Source organism: Alternaria atra, assembly GCF_907166805.1.
Source record: "Alternaria atra isolate CS162 genome assembly, contig: 25, whole genome shotgun sequence".
NCBI classification, from domain to species: Eukaryota; Fungi; Ascomycota; class Dothideomycetes; order Pleosporales; family Pleosporaceae; genus Alternaria; species Alternaria atra.
In genome coordinates, this window is record NW_025091323.1 from 1,441,999 (window position 1) to 1,464,235 (window position 22,237).

The 22,237-nt window shown below is 50.3% G+C and overlaps 9 protein-coding genes across 9 annotated transcripts; 6 read left to right on the forward strand and 3 right to left on the reverse strand.

Annotated features, from left to right (window-relative positions):
- Nucleotides 1-2,135: 2,135 nt before the first annotated feature.
- On the forward strand, nt 2,136-3,359 carry ALTATR162_LOCUS5487 (uncharacterized protein; the record flags this gene model as incomplete). Its single annotated transcript, XM_043313106.1, has 1 exon — nt 2,136-3,359. One exon carries the CDS (start codon nt 2,136-2,138, stop codon nt 3,357-3,359), a length of 1,224 nt encoding a protein of 407 aa, XP_043169041.1.
- Nucleotides 3,360-3,633: 274 nt separating this feature from the next.
- ALTATR162_LOCUS5488 (uncharacterized protein) lies at nt 3,634-5,104 on the forward strand (the record flags this gene model as incomplete). The annotated part of the gene is made up of 2 exons (XM_043313107.1): nt 3,634-4,659; nt 4,718-5,104. The coding sequence occupies 2 exons, from the start codon at nt 3,634-3,636 to the stop codon at nt 5,102-5,104; spliced, it is 1,413 nt and encodes a 470-aa protein (XP_043169042.1).
- Nucleotides 5,105-6,428: 1,324 nt separating this feature from the next.
- ALTATR162_LOCUS5489 (uncharacterized protein) lies at nt 6,429-7,361 on the forward strand (the record flags this gene model as incomplete). The annotated part of the gene is made up of 2 exons (XM_043313108.1): nt 6,429-7,081; nt 7,133-7,361. The coding sequence occupies 2 exons, from the start codon at nt 6,429-6,431 to the stop codon at nt 7,359-7,361; spliced, it is 882 nt and encodes a 293-aa protein (XP_043169043.1).
- A 722-nt stretch (nt 7,362-8,083) lies between these two features.
- ALTATR162_LOCUS5490 (uncharacterized protein) lies at nt 8,084-8,999 on the forward strand (the record flags this gene model as incomplete). The annotated part of the gene is made up of 2 exons (XM_043313109.1): nt 8,084-8,225; nt 8,275-8,999. The coding sequence occupies 2 exons, from the start codon at nt 8,084-8,086 to the stop codon at nt 8,997-8,999; spliced, it is 867 nt and encodes a 288-aa protein (XP_043169044.1).
- Nucleotides 9,000-9,400: 401 nt separating this feature from the next.
- On the forward strand, nt 9,401-10,912 carry ALTATR162_LOCUS5491 (uncharacterized protein; the record flags this gene model as incomplete). The annotated part of the gene is made up of 3 exons (XM_043313110.1): nt 9,401-9,466; nt 9,519-9,719; nt 9,767-10,912. The coding sequence occupies 3 exons, from the start codon at nt 9,401-9,403 to the stop codon at nt 10,910-10,912; spliced, it is 1,413 nt and encodes a 470-aa protein (XP_043169045.1).
- Nucleotides 10,913-14,719: 3,807 nt separating this feature from the next.
- ALTATR162_LOCUS5492 (uncharacterized protein) lies at nt 14,720-15,565 on the reverse strand (the record flags this gene model as incomplete). Its single annotated transcript, XM_043313111.1, has 3 exons — nt 14,720-15,289; nt 15,427-15,484; nt 15,534-15,565. 3 exons carry the CDS (start codon nt 15,563-15,565, stop codon nt 14,720-14,722), a joined length of 660 nt encoding a protein of 219 aa, XP_043169046.1.
- Nucleotides 15,566-16,148: 583 nt separating this feature from the next.
- Nucleotides 16,149-17,322, reverse strand: ALTATR162_LOCUS5493 (uncharacterized protein; the record flags this gene model as incomplete). Its single annotated transcript, XM_043313112.1, has 3 exons — nt 16,149-16,632; nt 16,686-16,820; nt 16,871-17,322. The coding sequence occupies 3 exons, from the start codon at nt 17,320-17,322 to the stop codon at nt 16,149-16,151; spliced, it is 1,071 nt and encodes a 356-aa protein (XP_043169047.1).
- A 782-nt stretch (nt 17,323-18,104) lies between these two features.
- ALTATR162_LOCUS5494 (uncharacterized protein) lies at nt 18,105-20,322 on the forward strand (the record flags this gene model as incomplete). The annotated part of the gene is made up of 2 exons (XM_043313113.1): nt 18,105-19,691; nt 19,738-20,322. 2 exons carry the CDS (start codon nt 18,105-18,107, stop codon nt 20,320-20,322), a joined length of 2,172 nt encoding a protein of 723 aa, XP_043169048.1.
- A 66-nt stretch (nt 20,323-20,388) lies between these two features.
- On the reverse strand, nt 20,389-22,042 carry ALTATR162_LOCUS5495 (uncharacterized protein; the record flags this gene model as incomplete). The annotated part of the gene is made up of 2 exons (XM_043313114.1): nt 20,389-21,871; nt 21,936-22,042. The coding sequence occupies 2 exons, from the start codon at nt 22,040-22,042 to the stop codon at nt 20,389-20,391; spliced, it is 1,590 nt and encodes a 529-aa protein (XP_043169049.1).
- Between the last annotated feature and the right edge of the window lie 195 nt (nt 22,043-22,237).

Genomic DNA, 22,237 nt, shown 5'->3' on the forward strand with positions numbered 1-22,237 from the left:
GTTACTTTGCTTCTTATCGCCATCGTGTATGATACCGCGTATCACAAGAGGTTCAACGTCGATGGAGAGGTCTATGGATATTTATTATGGCACTATGAATATCCATAGAATTCAAGAGAGGCATTGATGGTCAACTACGTAAAGGATCTGGTATCCTTTACACCCAAATAATTCTCTATGTCATCACCCAGCTACTGTAAGATTGTAAACTAGTCACCGTCCTCCCACCATCGTTCTTGATCCGTTTCGGTGCATACATACTACGCGTCCGTTCGTAGCACCTGCGTTACGGCCTGGCATCGGCATTCATCCAGTATTCTACTTCCTGCAAATGTATGATGTCTCGCGGACGTACCTGCGGAATCACGAAGGCATCACCACCTCACCGATCCCCTTCCAGTCTTGAAGCCCTTGACACCGTCATCCGTATGGACATGATCGTAGTCCTGGCCACAAACAGCACTGTGTCGCGGCGCTTGCGACGATATCGTGAATGTCAAGACACATCCATGAATATATGTACCTGCATTCAGACTACACCAGATGCAATCGAAGCCGCTGGACAACACCAAGAACTCATCTAGAATTATCTTGTATTACAGACGCGAACACATATGTGGTAAGATCAGCACAGCTCGACCATTACATGTGTCTAGCGTGGGTTTATGGAAACATTACCGTTCAATGTTTCGTGCGAGCGAATTGAGCCCAAGGTCATATCGTATCGCAAGTCTCAGAGCTATTTGATACGTGTCGAGGAACAAATAACCACCTTCGTTAAGCCTCGCCACAAAGGAAAGGTACTCGATGAAAATGTCCGTCTCACGATGCATACTCTATCTGACACCAGAGCTGCAGGCGTAGGGTGATGTACAATCCAGTGCGCTTCTTCATCGCTTACATGGTCGCAATCATCACGTACATGCGACAAACACATCAGAATTGCCTCCAAGCCCCCTCCCCCAATACATTGAATGCAATATCGAAATAACGCAAGCAATCGCATAATCGGGAATGAGATAGACTGCGGGCGAAACATCGTGAAGGTTGTTCAGACCTGCATCGACGTATGAATCTCTGGCGAACGTACCAAGAAGGTAGTTCCTCGCACCAGCCCCCAAACGCAGCGAAGCACCCAAGTAGACGCATGCATGGATAGGAACTTCCAAGGTTGTGCATACACCGAAGGAATCATCCTTAAGAGTTCTGAGAATCCCTTAGAGTGACTCCAAGCTAATCGGTCGTTGGAGAAGGTAGTGAGCAACAGCTGGAGAAGAAAAGAGAACATTGAAGGAGCAGGCCAAAATTAATATAGGTTTCCGGAGCCGCTAGAAGCTTGACGCACTAGTAAGCACGTGACGTTCATTCCCTGGCTAACGGCGGGGGTTGGTGACGGCGAGGTGAAAGGGCAGTGTACACATAGAAAGTAAAACGAGGCCAAGACTCACTCGAGAAAAGCCGCCATGTTGCCCAGCTCGTTGACCCCGCCCCTATTGTCTTGCCGAAACCTCCTACAAATCGAGTTGGTCGCCGCATCAGTCGGCGAAGAAGAAGATTTAGAGGCTGCATACTGGTTTGCTATGTACAACAGGGACGGTTATGAGGGAATGTGTACATCTGGCTATAGTTTAAGCAAATCGAATATAATGGCAGAATTTTACGTCGATGCCTAGGGCATACTATTGGCAGTTGGATATAGGGTCACATTTCTCGACATTAGCGATGTTGGGACGAGTTTTTGCAGCATCGGTTGATTGATATGAAGACTGGAAGATGGTCTGTTACCCCTAGTGAATAGCCCTCGGCGATTATGTACCAATGCGTCCGTGAAACAAGCCCAACGATCCGCTGTGGGACTCGCTCTTCTATACTGCGCTGTATTCTCTCATATCCATCACGATATTTTGGCCATTGACACACACTTCAACTGCACCGCGAATACTATAATGAACAAGTTCACAGAATTTATGCGCTCGTTGCGTGCTCGATTACCGACGTCAAGATCCGGAATGAACGATAAGTCTGCGAAGTCGCGCAAATCTACTTCCCTTACCTGTTTCGTACGAACCAGTACGAGCACCGGATCTGGACCAACTATAGACATCCAAGCGACTACCTGTAGTAACTTGCAAACAATGTCGACTTTCCCATCGGTATCCGACGAGCGTGTCTGCTCGGTAACTGCAGCACTGGACAGGACGATGAGTAACCTTGGGCCTATTGAAGACCGGGTCAATGCAGACACTGGTAACATAGACGCACATGCAGCACTCGAAGCCAATGTTGCCATGCTGCATTTAATGGGGAGGCCACCGCTTGATGAGCTGCAAGTCGTTGGCCAAGGATCGATGCTCTCCTTGTTTCCAAAAGATGACGATGCGATAACTAGCTACTCAAGCTGTTCTTTTGCATGCTGCTCTGCGAGACGGACTGAACGAGACCATGCAGAGCGCCTGTATGAACACGATGGATGCGTTGCGGATGAGCAGATTAGTCGTATGGCTTCGAAAATCGCGGCAAAACCATCCGCGGACTCAAGGGCGCCAAGTCTGACCAATAAAGAAAACAGCTTCGCAAGCTCGCTGGCATTGCAATCCGCGCTACAAACAGAGTGGGAATATACACAGCGGAAGCGTGACAAGGACGGGAATATGTTTGGCGGCTTTGCGCGTCCAGTTGACCGCGAGAAAGTCGCAATCTGGCTCAGTCAACAGGAAAGCATCAAAACGGAGATAATGGACTATATCTCAGATGTACAGTACCGCAGCGTTGTCCATCCTCCATTTAGGCAGCCTACGACGAATGTGACAGCGAATATCCAGCAAAAATCTGCTGATATTGAAGACGGTGCATTTACCACTGGTCACGGCTTCCATCGGCCGACTGTGTATACGAAATGCGCACCTGCCTTGACAAAGCGGTCAGCCGACTCTTGCAATATCTTCCTAGAGTGCATTGGCCTTCCAGTTTCCAAGGAAGATTATCGAACAATCACCAACAAAGAGGTCGATAACCTGCCAAACTGGTCTGATGCTGAAGATGATCCGGGATACGATGTGTTCGAAAAACGGCAGATCCAACGGTCTAAATCAGCGATTTCGTGGCCGTCTAAGACTCATGTGAAGACAAGTAATGTGACAACCGATAATGCACATTCACGGCGACACTCGATAATGACGGACGTGGAATTTGAGGCGCTGCCCGACTGGTTCGATGTAGAGGACGATCCAGAATACAACGAAGTCATGGAGTGGTCGCTTACAAATAGTTGTTACTCTTCCAAGAGCACACAAGACGTGCCGGCTATGGTATCCCCCAGCAGTGGACGCGCTCATGGCTTCGAGGTTTGCAGGTGGTAAGACACACCAAGCGCCGGCGACCATTCCGCTTTGGTCACTAGCGGATTCGCGTGTCAGGAGCCGGGCTGGACTCGCGCAGGACGACGGTTCAGGGCCAATGCGCGCCATCGTCGTCGTCGACACCTCCACCCAACACGAACGGACTACTTAATGCCACGGTGACGTCGCCTACCTGCCCATCGCAATTCGTGCAGCATAGTATCGCTCCTTGTCGGAAGCGACTGTACGGACTCCCCAGCGACCGATCAACCCCCACGGCCGCAGCGACGGCAACATGTTGAAACCGCTGGCTGGCCGTTTGGCACGGCGGCCATGGAGATTTCTCTTTCCTGGCCTCCTTGTCTTCTTTCTTATATACACACTCTCGCATCGGAGAGGGTCACATCCTCAAGCCCCGGTACATAAAGCAAAGACGAAGTCGTTTTTCCCGCCCCTCGAGACTAAAGCCGCCAATTCAATCGAGCTCGACTACTGCCAGAATTTCCCTACAAAGCTACTAGAAGAGGTGCAGGTCGTCCTCAAGGTGGCATCGGACGGAGCACACGAGACGAAAGCACACCTCAGCACTGTATCGAGCTGCATCACGAACCTGATCATCGTGGGTGATCGGGAAGAGCGATTGGGGGATAGACACGTTATCGATATCCTCGCGGAGCTCCCCAAGAGCTACGAAAAGGATAACGTGGACTTCCAAATCTACGTCGAGCATAAGAAGGCACACGAAGGTGGAGAAACGGTCAAGGAGCAGCAGCGGTCGTTCAAGCTCGATCGCTTCAAGTACCTACCCATGGTGGACAAGGCATACACGACGAACCCCTCAGCAAAATGGTTCGTCTTCATCGAGTCGGACGTCTACTTCTTCTGGGACACCCTGTTCCGTCTGCTCAGCCAACTTGACGCTTCGGAACCACACTATTTGGGTGAACCGCACAAGGGATCCGAAGGCCGCCACTTTGCCTACGGTGGCGCAGGCATTGTACTCTCCCAGGGTCTCCTCAAGCAACTGATTCCAGCCAAGAGTGCAGGGTCGACCGATATCCCGCGTGAAAACCGACTAGGTGTCCGGTACGAAAACTGGGTTAAGGAGGAGCAGCGTGGTGACGCCGTCCTTTCCTATGCCATCCAGAACGCCACTGGACACAAGCTGGAGGCCATGTACCCGACCTTCGCAAGCGATATGATCAAAGACGTCACAACTACACGCGACAAGTGGTGCGTTCCGATGCTCTCCCTGCATCAGCTCAAGCCTCAGCAAATGGAAGACTTGTGGAGATGGGAGAGGACACGGCCATACAATACTGTACGTATTCCGACAGCTCCAACTCCTGGTATGCAACCCGGCTAACACTGCTACGTAGAAACCATTCACTTACTCCTCGTTCCTCTCCTACACTCACAGCTTCCTGTCACAAGGTCCCTCCAAGGAGTGGTGGAATAACCTCTCCGAAGCCCCTGTACCGAACGACCACCCCGCACATCATAACCCCGGCTCGTGTGGTTCGGAGTGCGCTAATGACGGCAACTGCCTGCAATGGACTTACTCGGAACAAGTGTGCCGTCATGCAGATTATATAAAGCTCGGAGATGCTGTAGACAGGGAGAACGGTGGTCGAGGCGAGTTTGTCAGCGGCTGGGATGCCGGAAAGCTACGCAACATGGGCTTTGGTGTTGAGAGCGAAAACGGCCAGAGACAGTTTTACGAGGGTTGCATTGAGGCCACCTGGTTGACCCCGCAGCCGGTGTAAACAGATCATTGGTCGACAGTCTATAAAGGCGGACTTGTATTCAAGACCAGTGACACATAGGGAGGCGTTGCGGTTGCTTGTCACCACGTTCATGCATGGCGTTCTGGGTTGGCACATCATTTTGGATATGTGGAGTGTCGAGAGCAACGTGTTGAGCAAGCGCCATGTTGACAGGAAGATGGAAACCAGGCCGATGGACCTCTTGAGCGACCATAATATGAACAGAGTTTGAGCATGGACTCAAGGCATAAATTCACCAGGCGCAATGATACCGCGGGAGTTAGAACTGTACTGTATATGATAGTAGCACAAATCTTCTCACTGCACTCAGTGTCCCTTGCATGTTAGATCGATAATCGTCAAGTCCGGGGGGTTGATGACGATTTTGACCAAGCCGGTACAGAATTTCAGGCGGTGGCCGGACAGTTAAGCAACCACGATACCGTGGGTAGAAATGGACTTTATTCGCTTGGGCCAACTGATCGCCGCTGAACGGCCGTTTGCACTTCTCACACACCCTGGCAAGACGCAATACTCACCATGTTAAGATCATGCCCAGCGTCGCGAACCACTCTAGAACCACGTCAAGTACATAGCCGTTCATTAATGCTGGTTCAGATCACTACGACTCGGTCGCATTCCCGGTGTTGATGAAACTGGGCTGCAATGGTGCGTTTGACGGCGTCATTCGGTCGCTTTCTGAAAATGTCGGTTTGCGTTTTTGGTCCGCGCATGAAATTGCGCTCCGAGTACTGAAGACGTTGCTGGTGATTGGGAGCGATAGCGACATAAAGAAGAGCTGGATTGAAGTACAGCAGCTTACAGAACACCGGCTTCGTCATAGACACTTGTGTCGGCGAGATACTCTGCTTACTCTTTCGGGGTTCCCAAGCACAGTATCGGGATGCCGGACCGTCCGGTAGTTGACTAGTAGCCGTGCACTTTACCCCATATCCCGGTTGAGGAGCCTCATGACAGGAGTCTCCTTCAGCTATATTAATGCGGCCTTACCCTGACGTCGTCGGGCCTACTATAGAATATTCTATCGTTCTTCCCCTTCCCCTGCCATTGGTCAACTGGTCCACCTTCTGCAGTAACCCAAATGAAAGCGCAAACATCCCTATATTCCGGGACGTGGATAATGCCGGACGCGATGGCACCCAAGTGTCCATCTAATACGCGAACAAGCTGGGATGGCGCTGGGGTAGACATATGTTCAGTCATACGTTTTAGAGCTGTATAAAGAGTTGTCTCCACCTGCCATCTATTGTCTCATCCACTTCAAGCGCATCCACAGTCTCGACGACATTCTTCAACCATCATCATGTTTACTCAGTCACTCTTTACTCTGGCCTCGGTTGCCTCTAGCGTACTGGCTGCGCCCTACCTTCACCCCCACCCCCACGCCAACGCCGTTCGCGCTGAGCTCAAGTGCCCCATCGTCTTCGATGGCCGTGTCCCTGTCAATACCACACCCACCTTCTTCGACTCGGCTTCCACCAACACCATCTTTAACGCCGACTTCGTCAAGGGCAACAACCTGACCTGGTCGCAAATTCTCAAGTTCCCCAACGAATCCTCGCGTTTCGACGGCACCCAGTTCAAGGCTGTAGAGGTCACCATCTCCGACGAGTCCATCTTCCAGAAGCAGCAGGGCTTCCGCCGCGCAGGCCTCCAGTTCCTCAAGGATGCCGCTGACGGCGAGGGAGGCAAGGGCGTCAAGACTCTCCACTGGAGCGTCAAGCAAGACCCTGCCAGGCCATTGAACCTCACCCATGAGTACCTCAACGTATGGCATGAGGCTGCCGACTTCAGCAACAACCAGATCCAGTTTCAGACTGGATCTCTTATCGGAAAGAACGACGCCGACAAGAACCAATTCAAGATTCTTGACCGTGACAGCAAGTTCCTGTGGAGCGTCCCGATCGACCAGGCTCAATGGCAAAACTTTGCTATGAAGCTTGACTACAACAACAAGTAAATCTCCTTGTCACGAATTGAAGATTGCAATACTAACGAAATCTCTAGCCAAGTAACCATCTTCTACTCTGCCGCTCAGGCACCACTCAAGCAGGTCGCTGGTCCCCTTTCCGTCAACCTTGCTGGTGGCGGCCAGTACCAGCTCGGTATACTCAAGAAGCCTACTGGTACTTCTGATGTCGCCAACGCTGGGTTCCAGGAGAAGAACCTTGACGAGGGCCAGATCTATGGTGGTCTGTTCCTCGAGGACTCTAGCAACGGCTGTGTCTCGCTCTAAGCGTTTCGCGAACCGAATTGATGTCCTTGGAGGAATAAGCATCGATGGGGGTTGTATATAGCAGGGAGGTGAAGACTGTACATATTCGTGTGTTTTTAGTTTGCTCGGCCTGTGGCCTGATTGAATCGCATGTAATTCACTTCTTCACATGGCGTGCAGTCCAAAAATATGAAATGTGTTCCTAGCACTTCGGATCAGCCCAGATATTGCCGCAGTCACGGAGCGAAACCAGATTCTATTGCTGGTCAGCGAACATTACCCCTCCTCCATACATTGTTTCTTTTTGGGCCCCTGCACCTCGAGAACCATATAAGTTGTTGATTTGTAGCCTAGTCACACGGCAAGAAAATGCATCGCTTCCGTTGTCCGGATGTTGACACTGTTTGCGCTGCGCTGTTGCGAATTCGGAGACAGGTGGACATACGGCACCGCGGAGCACAATGACTCATTATGCGTAGCTCGGCTAATTCTAGTGAAGCCACGAATGATTTGTTCGAGCAGTAGGACGATGCCGAAAAACTTGAGGCTGAGATGAAGTGCCGTTAAGGTCTAGGATGCTGCCTGCCTATCTCGTCTTAGCGTGTACCCTGGCGGAATGATGCGTCACTCATGTCGACTTGGAAGTCTAGCCCACCGAAGTGACTCCACTGCAACCAGCCTACAAAATGTAGTCCCCTCCCACCAACAGTGTGACAGCCATTCACACGCAATCAAGCATTACAATGTCCAACGCAGCCAACACTAAAGAGATCGCGCCGTCAATCGACGTAAAGAACCTCAGTTATGCCTTTCCAGATGGTTCAAGTGGGCTGAAGGATGTGTTCCTAGACCTGCCTCCCGGCAGCAGAACACTTTTGATCGGCGGTATGCCTCAACAATGCCAGCCCAAGAAGATATTAGCTAACAGTTGCAGCCAATGGTGCGGGTAAGACGACGCTTCTTCGCCTCCTCTCCGGCAAGCGCATGGCCCCCTCCGACACCGTCCACATCGCGGGTATCGACCCTTTCAAGATGGGTCTTGAAGGCGTGACCTACCTTGGCCTCGAATGGGTACTCAACCCCATTGTCCGTACCGATATCGATGTCCCGACGCTTTTGTCCTCCATTGGCGGTGATCACTACACAGAGCGCCGCGACGAACTCGTGCGCATACTTGATATCGACCTCAGCTGGCGCATGCATGCCGTCTCGGATGGCGAGAGGAGACGTGTACAACTTGCTATGGGTCTGCTGAGACCGTGGACCATCCTGCTGTTGGATGAGATCACCGTTGATCTGGATCTGTTGTCGCGCAGCAACTTCCTCAACTTCTTGAAGAAGGAGACGCAGGAACGCCCATGCACTATCGTATACGCGACGCACATTTTGGACAACCTCGCGACATGGCCTACACATCTCGTGCACATGAGCTTAGGCAAGGTCAAGAAGTGGGGCAGCACCGAAGAGATGGATGTCAAGGTCGAGCAGGGCGAGCGCATGTACACCGGAAACAGCCAACTGGGTGAGCTGGTGTTGAAGTGGCTCCAAGAGGATCTGACTGAGAGGGGACCAAGGAACGGAAAGGGCGAGGGGGCTACGTACCAGAATCTAGAGGGCAAAGGTGGTTATGGAGCCGAGAAGAGAGTCGAGGACAAGTGAGGATGAAGCGGATGACAACACATCTCGACGCGCTTCAACAATGCGCGTCGATGAAGTTTCAACAGGCGTTTGGGCGGCACTCAACGATGATACCCCATCAGATTCAACAACTAAATTCCATTCAAAACTACATTTCGAACATGTTCCAACAAGTTTATTGACTTTCAACGCTGGCCAACATACGCGTGCTCGTGATTCTCTTGTCCAGACTTTCTCACCAGTCGTGCCATGCTTCTTTCCTCTAGAATGGCCCAAGGGAGACTTTCAACTAGTACCGAAGAGGAAAGGCGCATCCCCGCTTGACGCTAACCAGCATTTTCGGCCACTCATTCATTCGTGGCCCTCTCCATCATTCCGTCGGATGCATGTTACGGTTCGCAAGAGCGTTCAATAAATACAAGATGGCTAAACCGCCGCACAAACCCCTTATCACTATTGTGGGTGCGACAGGTACCGGCAAATCAGATGTAAAGCCCGCATTGCTCATTTAGACCATATCTTGCTGACCACAACAGGTAGCTGGCTGTAGAGATCGCGCGAAAGTACAATGGCGAAATCATCAACGGAGATGCTATGCAGCTGTATCGTGGGTTGCCCATTATCACCAACAAGATCACGCAGGATGAAACGAAAGGGGTTCCTCACCATCTCCTCGGCTGCATAAGCTTGGAAGAAGAGACTTGGACTGTGGGGAAATTTGTAGGCGAGGCTTTGAGAACAGTATGGCTAATGATTATTCAATTCTGTATCAGGACTGACGTGCCTAGATCGACGAAATCCGAAGTCGAGGCAAGCTACCGGTTTTGGTTGGTGGGACTCACTATTACACGCAATCACTTTTGTTCCAGGATGCGCTAGCCGATGAGCCTGAGCTTAATTTGAACGAGAACAGTAAGCCTCTTCCGGTGCTGGGAGAGTCGACTGAAGTTCTGCATACGAAACTGAGAGAGGTTGATCCTATCATGGCCGACAGGTGGCATCCGAACGAGCGGCGCAAGATCCAGCGCTCACTTGAGATATACCTTAGAACGGGAAAGCCAGCTTCGCAGCTCTACAAGGAGCAAAAGCTTCAACGCGACGCTCTTGCTGATCAGGCCAATGGAGCGGCATCTGATAGTCTTCGCTTTGAAACTCTAGTTTTCTGGGTGCACGCAAACAAGGACGTGCTGCATCGCCGTCTTGATGGCCGTGTTGACAAGATGATCGCTAGAGGCCTCCTGTCTGAAGTCAAGCAACTTAACAGCTTCCGTGAACACCGAGAATCCAGTACTGGTACAAACATTGACCAGACTCGCGGCATCTGGGTATCAATAGGATACAAAGAGTTCCTGGACTACCAAAGTGCTCTCTCGGGCCATGCAAAGACGGCCTCTGAGCTAGAGAAGTTGAAGATTTCAGCCATTGAGAAGACGCAAGCTGCTACACGACAATACGCCAACCGCCAGATCAAGTGGATCCGGATCAAGCTTCTCAATGCACTGATTGGTGCAGGCCAGGAGGACAACACCTTCCTTGTTGATGGCTCTGATATATCGGAATGGGAGGACACCGTTGTGAAGCCTGCTTTGACCGTCACCGAACGATTCCTTTCTGGTCAATCCTTACCTTCACCCTCAACATTATCACCAGCAGCAGCAGAGATGCTGACACCGAAGCGTGAATATGATCTGGGACAGCGACCAGACCTCTGGCAGAAGAAGGTCTGTGAGATATGCGGTACGACAGCTATTACTGAGAATGACTGGAATCTGCACCGCCAAAGCCGCGCTCATCGACGTGCAGTAGGCGCGAGAAAGAAGCAGGAGAATGCACACAAGATGCGAAATGGTGGCACCAAAAGTCCTAAAGAAGAGGTGGTTGATGTTCTCGAACACTATCTGGATAACCTCTCAAAAGGACAAGAGCTCAAATGAGGGGTGAGCTGATGTGTCGGCTTTGTGGAGCCAACTTCGCCCTCATCTTCTCCTCGCTTTCAGCAACTACATCCGCAAACATCCTCGTCACAAATAATGCAGGCGCCATCGCGGAAAGGATCGGACTTACAGTCCTTGTCGTGCCCATTCTTACAAGTTATCCAATCCCCGTTACCTCTTTCCAGAGCCAGCTAGCACCATTCTCCTTTGCTGCTGCATTTGTCCCAGCAGTAGCCGTCCTGGCATCCATAGGAACGTACAGCGCAACCGCGTGTGTGGACACCTCCGAGATTCATAGGTTGCTCCAAAGGGTGGATACGTTCGGGAAAGCGATCTTCGTGAACGACGTTGCGATTGACGTCGCCTGGGGTCATGTAGGGTGAGGAGGGGATAGCTGTGGCAGTGCCAAGAAGAATGGCGAAGGTGATAATGAACTTCATAATGGCAATCCGTCTAGTGACGACGTTAGTAAGATCGCACACTTATGACCTGAGCGTTAGCAATGCTCCAACATCGCTCTTACCACTTGGAGAGTGTCGTAAGTCTCGGACCCGGGTGTACGAGATGCGCTGACGGGTTAGAAGTCCCGCTCGAAGAAGGAAGAGGAAGCATGTTTTGTATTGCTGTACATTCTCACTCTCTTCTCAACTTTATATACAACTTCTCATGTCCTCGCAGGATTCGGACTCTCCAACAACGCATGCAGCATTCACCCGATATCATGGTCAATCCGCTCGGGCCTGTCGCACTTCTTGCGGTGTGACCTGAATAGAATCCAACGGAAACGAGGCAAAGCTGTGTCTACGATGTTTTCGGGTCTTCGTTTCCTTATCAGGTGTTCAGCTTCGACGTCATTGCATTGTGGCTGCATGCTTACCTGCATACATATGCCTTGGCCAATCCGTGCTTTTCGAGTACGAGACATGCCACATCATACGACCTTATGCTTATCATTTCAAAAATTGCTAAGGGGAGGTTATAACGCCTGTGTCTGGTTTTCGCTTATAAAAGGCCTATCCCGTTCTTGTGTCATTTCAAAGAGCCATAACGAATATGCTAAGTTCTTATGGATCTTGAAGCTTTAGTAGTCTCTCGATTCAAACTTGTTCCAATCGGTATTCGACGACATCAGCCGGACTACTTCGAATCGACTAGGTACCGAGGCACAGTACGACTCAGAGGCGAACAGCTACCATGGTCACTCACGTGCAAAGGCAAAAGGTGCGCAGCCGCGAGTCGATGATGGAAGTGTAACTTTCGTCAGGAGGCGTTGTTAGTTATCGGTGGTAGCTATACCGGAGTGTTGACAGTAAGTCTTGATAGGTTCGGTATTCAGGGCTACTTAGGCAACGTACAGGAACCATCGACCTAGCCCACGCTAGAGCCCTTAGCAATTGTCCCTTGCACGCTTGCGCCTCCGGATTCTGGTTCACAGGTGGAAAATTGATAATAGATTCTATTAGTGCGGCGCGGGCGTATCAGCTTCGCGATATATCCTCAATCTCTACCACAGTTGCGAAACATAACCACCGCTACGCTCAGCACAGCTTACGATCTTGACGATAATCCCAACGGTATATATATCTATACTCTTCTCATTTGGTCCAGACGTCTTGTTGCCCTTCTACACCCCTTATTCCTTTGCTTCTATGTCGCAATGATGGACAATGATATAGAAATGCCAAGGGATGAATTGAATCGACCTACTCGAAATCTTGAAGGTTTACCTGACGAACTACTTCTCAAAATCTTGGGCTACCTCCGGCCTAATACTCGATTCTACCCTACAGATATCGTGTTCCTTCTGCGAGAAGTCGACGCTGAAGGAATACGTTCCTTACTTGATACTTGTTTGACATCAAAACAGCTCCGAAGAGTTGCACAACCTCTGCTTTACAAAACTGTACATTTTTGGGGATGGGGAGAGTATTTCGACGACGAGGATCAAGAGGAAGAGGAAGATGGAGAAGCCAGTAACTCGATTTCGCCGGGCATTGTTCATCAGTTGACTTGTCTTCTTCGGACCATACGTGTGCGTCCGGATTTGGCCAGATCTGTCAAGATAATACGAAGCCCTCATCGTCTAGGTAGAAGACGGCAGGACAGTGAATGGTTAAAGGAAGAAAAGGCTATGGAACAAGCGACAAAAGAAGCGATCGATGCAGACCTGAGAGGTATGGTGCGGGAAATAAGCAACACTCATGCGGCAGAACTTTGGTCCAAAATGTTCTATGAAACTCCAGGACAAGCACAGATGCTGCTATTGCTTTGGTCAAGTCCGAACATATCGGAGTTGACGCTGGGTGCCTACGACGGCTCGCTGTGCCAACTCCTCGGTCTCAAACTTGCGTCCAACGTTTTTGATTTCCATGGATACAAGAGGCTCGACACGATCAATATTAACACGGACGAAGGAACCATGCCTCATCCCGGTGGCCGCAAGATACCGTCTTCATCATATCCAAATCCTGAGCCATACGACCACTGTATCTCTTCATTCGAGTGCCTTCCTGCATTGCGTCATTATCGTCATGACTACCCAACCGACGTACACGGCGTACTCAGCAGATCTAGTATACGTCTAGATTTCAGGGGAGATGGGCTCCGGAACTTGCGTACCCTGCACCTTGTCGACTGCTTAATCTCTATGGAACAGATTCTTGATACTGTACGATCATGTCGTTTCCTGACAGAGTTTCGCTTCAGACCAGCCAATATGGTGATCAACCCCAACGACGCCAACGAAGTCACGCATCTGGATTTTGCAGGCCTTTGCGAAGCTCTTGGTCAAAGCAAAGAATCACTGCGATATCTTTACCTCTCTATGGGGCGCAACAATTCGTATGTCTCATACGTGGACACCTACACGACTCTCGCAGCTGGCACGTTGGTAGGGTTTTCCGAGTTACAGACTCTAGTAGTGCCAGCTGCTATCCTTACAAGAAGACCTGAAAAGGTCGACCCTGATGATTTCCACTTTGACGAACGCAATCTGCAAGTTATCAGCCACCTACCCACGTCGATCGTATCATTAGGTCTCAGCAATGAACAGCTGTATCGAACGCGCGAAGAAGATGAATACAAATCGCTAGCAAGGGAGGCTATTGCACAATTAGCGAGTGGCTTAGGAAGACTACCAAAGCTTCAAGCCATACACATGTTACACCCACGTAAGTCAGGAATAGTGTTTTCACAGGAGTTCCAGCGTCGTTGTGCAAAAGAAGGGATAGAATACGTGGTAAAGGCCTCTCTATTGGACGACGAATTTTTGCTAAGGTATTATGGGGTCTCCGAGTACTCGGATGGATAGACTCTTCCGTTATCTGATCATAGATGTTATTGGCTTGTCGCTTGAGTATTTCCAACAAGGTCAAGGTCTTTAGTGTGTGCACTGTAGTGATATTGTGCATTTCGCAAGAGCTACTCGTCATCAGAGCAACATATTCTAGACGCGTTGTATGAAGGAGTTGGGCTTCTTGCTCAAAAGCAACAGGGAGCATCAATGGATTCACCCCCATACGTCTCTAATCACTCAAAAATAGAAAGCAGCAGGTATTACATATGAGGAGTGTTGATGCACAGGCAGGGCAACACAACGCGATCAGATAACTCAATACAATAATCTCAATGCAGAAAAGCAGCAGATATTTCCAGGATACATTATGGTCTATGAAACATTGTAAAGGGATGAGCTTATTCGGATGCTACTTAGGTAACCTGGCAACTTCATCTTGTGATCTCAGTCGTCTAGCAGTCCGAATCAAGTCTGCGCAAGAACACCCGACCTCTCAACGGTAACATTATTAATCACCGTCTTGCAGTACGTACAATAACATGCCCTAAATACCCCCTGCGAAGAACCGTGAGATTGAGAGCTGACTTTATTCGGCAGCAATTGCGTGTGATGAGGGTGTAGCCTAGCATCACGTTGAGGTGCTTCTTGCGTTGTAGATTGAGCGCAATATCCGCAGCGAGCACGGGATACGCTAGCAATGTCTTTTCGAAATCAGCCGTGTGAATCTTGTCGACATAATTGGCAAGAATCACGGATACGATGACGCGTCCCATAGGTGTATCGGCTTTAGGTTGGTTCTCGTAGTATTGGGTGGCCATAGTCGATACGAATTTCCAATTGCTCGCACCGCCAAGAAGAAGCACCTCGAGATCTTCACATGCGGGCTTGTAGAGCTTTGGGACGTCATACTTGTCGGCAAGACCGTAGATGTTGCTGGATAGGAAACCGCGCTCGTTCATATCTCCAGCGGCAAGCTTGGCCAAGACATCCTTGTCGTAGTTGTCGGAGTACATGAACTTTAGCATAAACTCAAAGAGCTCGGAGGGATCGTGGTGTAATTCCATGGAGCTCTCAGTTGCTTCCTTGAAAGACGATCAGTCAATGAGCAAGTTTGACAATTGTTTGGTCAAGAAGCACCTTGAAGCTGCCTGTAAATGCCTTGAGAAAAAAATCCGGATTCCTTGCACAAGATCGCTTTGTGAGCATAGTACTTACGCACTGTGTCTTTGTAAATCTGCTTGAGCTTGATGTCGGAAAGTATGTGATTGTTGAACAGTCTTCGCAGGATCAGTAGGTTTGTGATTGTAGTAAATTCTGAATACTTACGTCGTCGACGACACGCTGAAAGTATTTGCCATGATAGATAGTACTAGTTTATAGTTTTCCAAAGTGCAGTAGCAGTTGGGAAAGTTGTAGAGGAGAGCGATCCCATTGGAAAGAGTGGAATAATAAAAAAGTGCCTTTGTACTTCTAGGGTTTTTTTTCTAGCGTGGGTTGTACCTGAGTGGCGACAGAGTGGGTGAAGGTGACATTGTGGCACAAAGGTAGTACCAAACCACAGCACTCGGTGAATGCCTTCAGAAGGCCGTGCTTTTCCAAGACCTTATATGCGCAAGCAAGGTGGACAAGCCATGCATGAATTCTGTAATTTCAGTGTACCCGAACTTAGGGAAAGTAGTCTTGAATGAGAGGAATGGCAAGTATAATGTGCTAGTGTAAAGGAACTCGCGACGATGCTCGAAGTCGAAAAGTCATTGCCGAAAATCTCGAAGATAGAAGTGAACCAATATAGAACGCTATGATGAGATATAGTACTCGAAATGTACCTTTGCGAATTACTTATATATGCGCATGCTATGGCCTACATCACCAGAACATCCATAAGGTCTTTCCAACCATCTGCTCGTCTCAAGACCGGGTCTGATCAATGCGACCAGACGCTCACAAGTCGTCAATGAGCGGACTAAGACCCTGTGCGGTGCCAATCTTGTCCTCATAAAAGTATCTTATCCTCTCGAGGTTCGCACGATCTTCCATCCACGAAGCAAATGCGGGCGCATCCGTATTAGGCTGCTGAAGGATTGTCTCCGCGCCTTCAGGCGCCGGGACGTCCTCAAGAACACTCCAGCCACCGCCCAGTTGGTAGTCATCACTAAGCATGAAGCTGTGCAGCAGCTTTGCGCCTTCGGGGTGCGGTGCATCTTTCAAGATGGCGCCGGTCTGAGCCCAAGAGACAAATTTGGCATCGCTAGGAAGCGCGTATCTAACAGGTAGCCGGTCTTCAAACGAGTAGCCTCCGGTGAAGGTCACCGCACTGCTGCTGTTGGCGGCGCGGATGAGTGTGTCGGGGGTTTCTGTGCCACGCACCCAGTGGGGGTTGTTGGCTAGTAGGGCGTCGAACCATTCTTGGCCGAGCTCTTGTATGCTGTGGATGTTTGTAAGTCAACCTGTTTACCCAGTATGGGGAGATGGTCATACATAAGTTCGAACTGGTACATAATCGCATCATCGTCGTTGGGGTAAGTCAGGACGATCTTATCTTTGAACTCGGGTTTAGTGAAGTCTTGATATGAATTTGGCAAGGTGCTCGTCTTGTTCATGTTGGCAGAGATGCTGTTCTTCTTTAGCTTTTGTAACGAACGGCATACCGAGAAGTATCATACCCCCAATTGAAGATGAGCAATCCACTGTAAGCTGCGTCTTTATCCTTGAACTCGGGATAGACCTTGTCGAAGTTCAACGGTGCGTAGTTCGATAGAGCACCTTCTTTCTTCCAGCGTGGATAGTCGTGCAGCGTCTGCAAGACGATGCTGTCGACATAGACATTGTCGGCTGCCAGTTGGGCGTCAAGATTGGTATCGTGGTACTTCGACAGATCGACGGTGACGTTGAGCGTCATGTTGGGGAATCGTGCTTCAAAGGCGCTCTTCAGGCCATTCTGTTGATTCTTTTCATCGCCGCCATGCCAAAGAGTGACAACACCGCCTTCGGCCAGAGCTGCTTGGTAGATCTCATCGATAGTGCGCGTTTCCTTCTCAAAGGTCGTGGTGTTTGGGGCATAAGCTGCTAGAGAGGCCCCGGCGAAGAGTGCCAGGCTGGAGAATGTAGAGCGCATGGTGACTTGTATCGGTCGATTTGGTGGAGTGCAATCGAGGCACAGCACATCTTATACTGGCAAACTCTACTCACAGACCTATACGCTAACGATACTATCACTACAGGTTGATTACGATCATTGCTTCCTGTTCCACATGAGTAATCGCGGCAGTGTTCCGTCTTCGGTCCTTTAGAACTTGGTAGCGGGCCGAATCGTCGTACCACAGCTTTGCACAGACGTGACGTATTTGGGTAGTGCGGACGACGTTATGAAAGCAGAGAATTTGTAGTCCAAACCTGCAGCAGTATGGTAAAGAGCTATCGATACATGCGCCGTCTATCACCTAGCACTTGCCAAGACTAGTTGACGCGACATCAGCAAGTTCCCCCAGCGCGGGCCGTGTGGGTATGATGACGCTAGGTAGCTCTCCTGCTAAGCCTACACCATGATACAAGCAAAAGAACTGGAGCAACGACATGGCAACCTTGTCTTGCTTGACTCTGGTTAGCCTCAAAGAGACTTCGAGGTAACAGTTTTGATGAGCGGGATAGAAGTGGGGACAGAGTGTTTGCGCGCGGCCACCGGGTCACGTTAACGTCTAACCCCTCTCGGGTAAGGTCGGCTGCGCCCCCTATTGCGTGATGCCCATGTCCCCGGCTGTCGGCATCGTTATCGAAGCTTCACCTTGTTCCAGTAGTCTGGAAGCATATCATCGCAATCTCGTACACCTTTGCGACCGATGGCGCAGCCGGAGAATGTCCGGAGACCGCAGGTTACACGTATCGGATGATGAACGCACCATGTCGTCCGAGGAGCCGCCTGCCAAAAAGCAACGAACGCTAGCCTGCCAGCGATGTCGCTTTCGGAAACAGAAGTGCGAAGACAGTCGACCATGCCAGAATTGTATCAAAGGAGATGAAGAATGTGTACCGACTCAGCCAGCACCTCGCCCGCAAGTCGAAAGCGAGTATGTGCGCATCCTAGAGCGGCGTATCGCTGAGCTTGAGTCTCTGGACCCGCAACAAAGTCTTGATCACCTAGGGAGACCCTCTGACAGGCCCGTTCAAGAGCTAAACCCCGGTACATCGCCAGCAAGCAGTGGAATGCCGAGTAGCGGTGTTAGAGGCGCAACTGCCAGTCCTTCTGTTCAGCGGATCGCACCACCGCGACGGCCGTCTATTCTTTCCGGATCATCGCCAGGTTATCCAATAGCTTCTGGTCTCGACGATGAGCCAGATTTGAATCATCTCATTTTTGGTCTTATTGCATCTCCATCAGCGCAATTTCCAGTTCACGATGCTACTGTCAGCCCGACAAATCCAGAACTGGGGCAGGCGGTACTACACAGCGCCCATGCATTGTTGGGCAGCATGTCTCTAGAGATGGAGGAAGTAATGTTGAACGCGTATCGCGAACGAGCTCAAGCGCAGTATCCCTTTTTCCACTGGGACACATTCATTACATGGCATTCAGAGTGGAAGCATTGCCTGCCTTGTGACCTTAAAGAACGAGCCTGGCAAGGGTTCTTCATCAATCTCGTTTATGCGACATCTTTGGTACTCCTGCGTCAACAGTATACGGCAACTCTCAATGCGAGAGAGTTTTACAACAGTGGAATCTCGCTACTTCCAGCTGTGCTACGTCAACCAGATAGAATTCTTCACGTACAAGCGTATCTCCTGCTATCTATCCATGCACTACATCAGAGTTCCACGGAACGCATCATTTCTCTTGCCTCCACAGCTATGAGACAATGCGTCCAGCAACAATTACACCTCGGTGAGATGGAGCCGCCATCAGCGAATGTACAGACGAAGCTCATGATTCAAGTCCGTCGACGATGCTTTTGGTGTGCGTACTTGCTCGATCGATTAGTTATGTCATCATTCGATCTTCCCCCATCCATTCCAGACTACATGATCACTGTAAGGCCATTCGCTAACATCGATGACCATGACCTGGAAGAAGCTGCCGCGATAACTCCACCTAGTCAGGACTTGGCTGATTCTCAGCAATACACGTGCAATTCTTCAGCGCTTCACATACTCCAGTGCCGGCGCATACAATCCGAAATTAGTGCTGTTACACTTCGGTGGGATTATAACGCTCAGTTTGAGAACGCTTCAGACTGGCGGATAAGAATTCTTACAGAGCTGGAAAACTTCAAGTCTCGCGTGAAGAACTTCTCAGATCCAGAATCGAAGGGTTACACATCGCAACGCTGGCAAGCTATGATATACCACTATACATTGCTCATGCTATATCGGCCGACGAAAGCGAATGTAGTCGGATCCGCTGGCGACTGGTCTGTTCAAGCCAGTAGTCAAGCTTGTTTGATGTTTCGCAAGACCCAGATCGATCGTCAGATTGCTCAGCCATGGCTTGCAGTGAGTATGACCCAACATCTAATGACGCTTCTGCTAATATGAGCAGCTTCTTGTTCAGTTTCAGTCCGGTATCACACTGCTGTACTGCTTCTGGGCTACTCCACCGGAACGCAGAACCGAAAACTACTATTCTCTCGATGTTCCCGACGCGCTACGTGCCTGCTCCAATATTCTCGCAATAATGGCAGATCGGTGGGCGAAGGCAGAATGTCTGCGAGACGTCTTTGAACTACTGGCGCGCGAGATACCGCTAGTCGACCGACCGAACAAGCCACCGACCCGGTTATCGGGGAAAACGGTCACGACGATTCAAGCGCACCTTCCGCAGGTTCGTGCACTAGTAGTGCATCGTCCGGCGTTGCGCATGATCGATGAAATGATAAACGAGGACTTCCCCCGCTCAGCACAGCCTTCCCAGCCCCCATCAGTCGCTGGCATGCTCGCTCCAATCCAGCAGGAACCTGAGGATCATTTCGACACTCAGCTACAACAGATCAATGCAAACTTTCAAATGCCATTCTCCATGCAGCAGCCATTTGAATACGGAATTGCGGAACCTGGACTTCACGATCTTGATATTGAGGGCCTGCTATCATTTCCTGGCGTTTTCGACTTCGAGGGCTGGACATGACGATCGAGTTGAAGACGGAGAATTATTAAGGCTGAATTACTTGTGATATTACAACTATCAATGTCTCTAGAAGTTGGCTGCTTTTCCCTTCTCTACGATCGTTTCTCCCGCGACTGTCTCGAAGAATGCATCCGCCAGGTACCCACCGCAATAACTCAACTTCTCAAACCCATCAGTCATAGGCTTCGAGTTAAGAGCCGGACCTTGGACCGACTGCAAGTAGCCAGCGATGCCTTGCTCCTGCCACATCTTCGCAAATTGCACCGTCACCATGTTCAGACCTTGTAGACTCCAGATCGGCTGGACCTGCCATACGATGCCTAGCTTGGCAAGGTCAAGATGTAGGTTTTTGATCTTTTCGTCGTTGAAGCCGGCTTTTGCATAGTCGTAGTCACCGGTGTAGCCAAAGGCGAAGAGCCGGTCCGGGTACACCTTACGAACTTCCGTATGAAACTCGACAATGTCTCCCCAATTGGGTGAATCCATACGCGCCCAGGTCACGTCCCCGAGTGGCGCAGCGGCAATGGCACGCTCGACGATGCCTTTGACGCAGCTCTTGAGCATATACTGTCCCATGGCTGATCGCGATAGCTCCCAGTCGAAGAACACTTCCTGTTTAACGGTCTTGGCTGCGATATCGCGACGATGAGACAGGGAAGCAAACTTCTGCTTCGACAGTTCCACCTTGTATGCGGCAAACTCTTCTTTTGAGGCAATGGTCTCAACAGCCTCGTCGAAGGTCTTAATACCCGCCTTCGCCTTCCACTTGTCCCGCGTAGCCTTCAAATCTTTGCCTTCAGTCTGCGCCGCCTGAAGACAGTTCTGCAACGGCTCCACCTTCTTCGTCGCACCCTGCACATACTCATGGTCGCGCTCATCAACAACACTGGTGATGAATTCGGCATGGTCTGTGTCACAGCGGCATAACAGTAGCGTCTCCGCGCTCATGACGTCAAATTGCATCCGCACAGCTGTCAAGCGATCGAGATACTCCCGAGTCGGCACGATAGTCCGTCCTTGACCGACCGTGAACTTTTTCATGCCGATGGCTAAGTCGTCAATGTGTATCATCGCCACACCAGCGTCCACGAACTCGCGCGCCATCTTCATCGTACTTGTCAGGCTACCGAAGCCCATATCGCCATCTGCAACGATAGGTGCCATGTAATCCCAGTTCTCCAGTCTTTCTCGCTCCTTAATCGGATGTCGCAATCGGTACTGCCGTTGTCGCTGATCATGCCAAAGTTGGCTCTTGAAGATCTTTGATACAACCTTTGGAACAGTATCCCAAGGGTAGTCCGCGTGGTCCATCCCCGGGAGTGCGACCTCGGAGAATCCACATAGAGCGCCAGATACATAAACGGTTTGCTGGTGTTTTGCCATCTGCGAAACCGCAACGGGATCCGTGGTACCAAATGTCAATTCGCATGTTCCAGCTTTGTTATGCGCGTGCAGTTGGTGCCAGAGCTTGATGGCTTGAGTCGAAGAGGCGTTCGAGGGTGCAGGAATAGAGGCTCGGAGCGCGGCTATAGTGCTTGCAGAGTATGGCCTAGGAACGGGATCAGCTCAATTCGGTCGCGAAACGGCTTTACAGTTGATGAAGTCCTACATACCGCTTCAAGTGCGACTGTCTGGCAGAGCTCCATTGCTTCTCGATCGTAGCCACATCAGCTTCGAAAGCCTTTTGCTCATCTTGAACGGATATATCAAGTTTTGGCATGGTGATAGATGCGTCACGGTAATTTATGAGTATGGCGTTTTTGAATTTTGTAGCTCATGAAATGGATTGCTTGTATCAAGAGGGTACTTCTGAGCATTTATCCCTAAAACATCGCTCCTCTTGGAGGAAGCCTACTCAACGTTCAATGCGCGACGAGCGTAGCTGCCCTAGTCATCCAGCTCATGCAGGGTACCC